The sequence below is a fragment of the Taudactylus pleione genome, unplaced genomic scaffold, assembly GCF_031769625.1.
Source record: "Taudactylus pleione unplaced genomic scaffold, aTauple2 ptg000518l, whole genome shotgun sequence".
Classification (NCBI taxonomy): Eukaryota; Metazoa; Chordata; class Amphibia; order Anura; family Myobatrachidae; genus Taudactylus; species Taudactylus pleione.
Genome location: NW_028284920.1, coordinates 9,041,347 through 9,047,346, shown reverse-complemented (window position 1 = coordinate 9,047,346; position 6,000 = coordinate 9,041,347). Strand labels below are relative to the sequence as shown.

The 6,000-nt window shown below is 50.5% G+C and overlaps 1 protein-coding gene across 1 annotated transcript in view; it reads right to left on the bottom strand.

Moving 5' to 3' along the window:
* Nucleotides 1–4,570: 4,570 nt before the first annotated feature.
* The window catches only part of WDR11 (WD repeat domain 11), a 117,233-nt gene continuing 115,803 nt past the window's right edge, over nucleotides 4,571–6,000 (bottom strand). Inside the window, exon 29 of the mRNA XM_088450499.1 lies at nucleotides 4,571–5,431. Within this exon, the coding sequence (XP_088306625.1) occupies nucleotides 5,277–5,431 (155 nt within the window). The 3' untranslated portion in view covers nucleotides 4,571–5,276. The remainder of the gene's footprint in view (nucleotides 5,432–6,000) is intronic.

Here is a 6,000-nt window from a genome sequence, read left to right as displayed (position 1 = left end):
TAACCTCATCGCCGAGTGTAAGGACACCCGGCGGCTGTGCAGACAACTGCGCACCCTTGACTGTAAAGCAGAGATCTTGTCCTCCGTCACGAAGATCCTTTGCTGTCCCGAGTTCAATAAGGCTCCAAGATGCAGAATCCTCCGAGACGGGATTAGAGTGGACTTCTGCCAGTTGATTAGCCAGCCGTGCCGTTGCAGCAGTGCAATGGTCAGGTCCAAGTGGTGTAACAGGAGCTCTGGAGATCCTGTCACCAATAACAGGTCGTCCAAGTACGGCAACATGCGGACTCCTTGCAGCCGCAGAGAAGCCGCCATGACCGTCATCACCTTGGTGAAACACGTGGTGCTGTCGCCAGGCCAAAAGGTAACGCCCGAAACTGGAAATGGTCGCTGCGGTTGCAAACCGAAAGAACTCTTGATGGCGCAAAAGAATAGGGACATGCAGGTAAGCGTCCTGTATGTCCAATGACACCATGTAGTCCCCAGGTTCCAGCTCCAGAATGATGGACCGTAGGGTCTCCATCCGAAACTTCGGGACCCGCAAAGACTTGTTGAGTGCTTTGAGGTTGAGAATCGGACGATATGACCCATTGGGTTTCTGTACCAAAAATAGATTTGAATAGAAACCCTGGCCCCTCTGGGAGAATGGAACAGGCACTATAACTCCAGCCTGGAGCATAGTGTGCAATACCTTCCGCAGCTCCGTAGCCTTGTTCCGGTCTGATGGTAGACCCGTGGTGAAGAATCGAGCCGGGGGTCTGTGCCGGAAGGAGAGGGCGTACCCGTGAGAGACCACCTCCAGAACCCAAGTGTCTGTCGTAGTGAACGACCAACACCGGGAGAACTGCAGCAGGCGGCCTCCCACCCTGGGATCCCCCAAGGGGAGACCCGGACCGTCAGGCCGCAGGCTTGTCATCTGGCTTGGGGGCCGGACGTCTGGTACTCCATGCCTGTTTCCGGGGCTTGCCCGATTTCTTAGGGCCAGCCTGTCGAGGAAACGACTGTGGTTTGGGCCTGCCCTGGGCCCTAGATGACCGAAAGGACGATGGTCCAGAACCAGAAGGAGCAGCGGCGACGGGAGACAAGCAGATTTGGCTGCCGCCAGCGTGGCCACAATCTTATCCAGATCCGGACCGAAGAGAACTTCTCCGGTAAACGGCAACGCTTCCAGACCTTTCTTGGATCTGCGTCCGCCTTCCAGGATCGCAGCCACAAGGTGCGACGAGCAGCTACCGCTGCTGAAGAAATTCTAGACACCAGAGTACTAATGTCTAGAGCCGCCTCGTTGATGTAGGTGGCCGAATCACGGAGATTGCCAATCAACTCCGCTTGTTCGGCCGGACAGTCGGATTCAAAAGAAGCCTCTAATGAATCCGCCCAGCGCTCCATCGCTCTGGCAACCCAGCAAATGGCCATAGCCGGCCGTGCTGCCCCCCCTGCAAGGGAATAAGCGGACTTCAGGCAGATTTCTACCTTGCAGTCCGTAGCATCCTTAAGGGAGGACATGGATGGCATCGGCAATGTGGCACTACGGACAAGACGGGTCACGTGAGAATCCACCTGTGGAGGGGATTCACACTTAGCAAAATAATTATCCGCGAACGGATAAGCCACCGCCAGGCGTCTCTGCGGCTGGTATCTTTTGCCAGGTTGTTTCCACGCCTCCTCTAAATGGTCCACCAACTGACCCGAAAGAGGAAAGACTGTGGCATCGCCCTTCACATCTTTGAAAAAGGCATACTTAGATTTAGCCGCTGGGGGAACTTCGTCCTCAATCACCAAGGCTGTGCGGACCGCCCGAATAAGTCCAGGAATATATACTTTGGACTTAGCATCAGCGTCCTTAGTATGGAAAGGTTCCTGATCGTAAGGATCTAGAATCTCCCCATCATCAGACGTCCCTTCGTCATCCTCATAAGGAGCGGACAGAGACGCCACCGGCCTTTTATGAGACCGCATCACAGACTCCCCTTGCAACACATCCGACAAGTGCTGTACAGAACTCGTCAGGGAGTTAACCCACGCTGGCTCCTGAGAACCCGGGTGCGGGGAAATAGGGAGACTGTGGGGTACCACCAATTGTCGTGGGAACCCCTGCATGGGTGACGACACCACAGACTGCTGGGACAAACCCATCGGAGTAAACGCGGGCTGCGGAGCTAACTGGCCCACTAAAGCTGTTAACGCCTGAGCGAAACAAGCCCAGGGCGGCTCCTGTACCAGTGCTGTAACCGTAATAGGCCGCGCCATGGACAACACTGCCGGCAAAGGCCCTCCGCGCTACCCTCCCCCTCCGCTAACGGTACTTTGCACGTGGTACACTGTAGCCGGAGGGGAAAATCACTTTCAGACATGATGGCACCACGTATGTGACCTCTCTCACCAATTAAGTATTAAATAGGCGAGAGACCACCCTGCAGCACCGCACCGCAAGGGCTTTAGCAGAAAGAACAGGGACAGTAATAAAGCTGACAGTTTAGTGAAGAATAGTTACAGGCAGCGCTAGCACAGTCACATACAATGCAGAGAAATAACAATTCCTGCACTAACAGCGCTGATCACTCAACTACACAGACACAGGGCCTGGTAGGACACAGCGCTGCATACACAGACCTGAGCCACAGCGGAGGAGAGGTATGCGGGGGGACCCAGACCACGATGCTTCCTTCCAGACTTCCAGCAGCGTTCACCATGCGTTGCAGAGAAGATGGCCGCCGAGGAGCAGAGAGAAGCTGGCCTGGGGGAGGAGCGCTGACACAGGACCAGTCAGCACAGTGCAGAGAGGGCTGTGTGCAGCGGGGGAGGCGCCGGCTGTGAGACAGGGAAGGCGCGCTCCCCTGGCATGCATTTAACCCCTGGGACGCCGCAGCGCTACCGCTCTGCTGCGGTCCGCTGTCCCAGGGGGTAGTGGAAGCGCAGGTTGGTCGCCTGGCTCCACGCTGCAGCCAGTCCCCAGGGAGCCCCCTGCCTGGGGACTTAGGACCATGTGATCAGCGGGGACCCACCGCGGGACCCCGCTGCTTACCTCTGTCCCCCTTGAATCCGGCCATGGTCCGGAGCATCTGGGGTCACCGCTAGCTGTGACCCCAGACGCCCACCAGCATCCCCGGATCAGTACCGGCGTTCTGGTACCGGCGGGGTGTAGGGAAGACAGCATGGACGTCAGGACTGACTGTCCATGCTGTTCATCCAGTTGTGCAGCCACAGCTGCATGAAGAATAAGCTTCAGGGGCTCTTCTAGCCCCCACTCCAACAGGTGCACCCGACTCCGGCCGGGCACCAAACTAAACTGAGGTGCCTTGGCCTGGGGGCGGGGTATAGGAGGGGGACCTAGTGCATCCTGGGAGGCTGAAAGCTTAACTCTTTGGTGCCCTGCGACTGACGTCACACCTATACCCCAAGGTATCCTGTGGATACCCTATGGACCCTGAAGTAGAAATAAATAAAAAATCAGTCATCCCCCACAAGGCGTGATCAGCATTCCAGGAACACAGACGAGATTCTATACTGGGAACGTTGGTGTTCCTCCAACACAGAACACGTAAAGAACAGTCAGTCACCATCGCTTTCATTTAAGGTAATGTGGGGGTACCAATGGCCTCCATCTTATAACTATAGGAGGAGGCACTAATCATGGCGAGGGGTCCTCTAAATTATTTATCATGCTTACAGCATATATAGGCAAACAAGGCTTAAAGTATCATATAACTAGATATATTAACTTAGATAAAACATTTCAGAAATACTATAGAAATGCCAAAAACTATAAGTACAAACTGAATTCCACACCATAGATATTGGACACTATAGTAGTTACAGATTAACAAATGTAATCTTGGAAGGACCTAGATAGTAGCATACTATGCCCAGTATTTAGTGATCAACACTTCAGTATTCATTGGAAACACAAATAATACTATTTAAGTGGTTATGTTGTTTCTAATCATAAAATACACACAAAGCAACTCTATAGGGGTGAGGAAAGTCCAGATTTACAGATATTTCTTTCCATCAGTGTAAAGTTACTGTACAGAGCCCATTGGTAACATTAATAATGCACACTAGAATTGCTGCAGCGTTAGTAACTCACCCCCTGGACTCTAATAAGGGTGCGCAGGCTACGTCAGAAAGGTTCTGTTACTGTCATTACTCTGCCATAGTCATGGAACATAAAAAGCTCTTTTCCATCCACAACAGACACACAAATATTGCAGCCCTAACATGCTATACAAGGCTGTGTTTACTAATAAAACTAAACAAGCCACTGGCAAAAAAGGGCCACATCTATTATCATTTTTACCGGTCTGCAATACAGCTGCATATTGTCCTAATTCGAGGAATGACCTTTATTAGATTCTCAGCAGAAATAATACCTACTCTAGTGAGGAGATGCAGAAAAGCACAAAGGGAAGATTGCACCAGCATTACAACCATGGACACACATAACAGCCATTGAGAGTATTCCTACCCTGCAGGGTGTGCTTATAGACTATCATTCTTGTGCTTTCCATCTTCTCTCTAACCTCACCTCCAGGCCTTTCCATTGCAGTCATTATAAACAGGGCCCTGATGATTAGAGAACAACCTTATTTATTTATACATACAATTAGCTGCTGCATGTTTAAATCACTGTTCCCCTGTTACTCTGAATGAAGAAAAAAAAAAAAAGAAAAAGTGACTTGCCACTGACTAAGGTGAGTGAGGAGAGACCGACTGGTGACCCCGTGGTTTTCATCATTGCAGCGTCCAGTCTTCCCAGTGCATATATGCCTAATGAGGTTTGCACCAGTACCTGTTATATAATCACTGATAGATGGAGAAAAGATGGTGCAGGAATCAAATGACACTGTAACGGGATATATTCTAAATAGCGGCCGTGTACTCCTTATATGGACCCTAGGACAATATCCTGACATATGTAGAGCAGCTGGATGAAAAAAACTCTGCAGCATGACACGTCAGTACAACACAGCATAGAGACACTGACAGAGGCTCTGAATGTCCACCTGCCTCTAGTTTATACTGTGTGGCAGCTTCAGCCGGGAATCATGTGATATTGGAACGTTAGTCATTGTGGTGTTAGGTCCTTGGTCACCTCTATAAATATCATGAGAAGCTCTATGTCCAATGCACAGTAGGAGCAGAAGTGTGTTAAACACAAAACGCTGTTGTAACAGTCATTGCACACAACCTTCGGCCATGTACCACATGTTGTTCCTCATTTACCAGTGCAAACAGTACTACGTTCCTCAGTACGGGGGCTGCACGCGCCATGCTCAGTTCTCCTTCTCCGCCTTGTGGCCTTGAAGCTCAGACAATACCTCTGTGCCGGCATCTCCTGCCTTCTGGCCAAATCGCAGAGCTCCCTGGGTGAATCCTATTGCACGCAGGCTGCGCGCATAGTCCGCAAACACTGTACCGATCAGTTTATGTGCGGAGATGTTAAGGAAAAGCGTATCTGTAAATAGCCACGCACTCGCTGTATAATGAGCTGTGAAGTATTAGGCTGTACATAACCAACTGTGCTTTATTACTCAAGACATTGACAAGGGCATTCATCTTTCAAGGTTTCCTCCTGCAATCAATCAATGGAAAGCAGCTTAAGAGATGCAGATAACTACCTCAGGCATGGGCTAAATAATGTATGTAATGTAAAGTACAGTTGGTAAAATAAGAGGCAGCAGAATCCTGTAAAGAGCCAGAAGAGATCAATCAATGCACAGACATCAATAGAAACCTCCCAAAGCAGTTAGGTGCAAGCAATAGTGGGGTTTTTTTGGGCTGCCTGGTTCGGGGGATTTATTTTCTTAAGTAGACACATGTAAATAAACTACTGTAAGGGCCACTTTCATAATGCTGAATAGCTGCACTGTAAAATAGGTGGCTGGGTACTGTATGAGTACATGTGTGGCTATAGAGTGGCCAGCATGCCAGAGAATGGTCTGATGGAAACTGATCAGATTTTCTATAGGCATACAGTCAGTAACGGAGGGTGCTCAG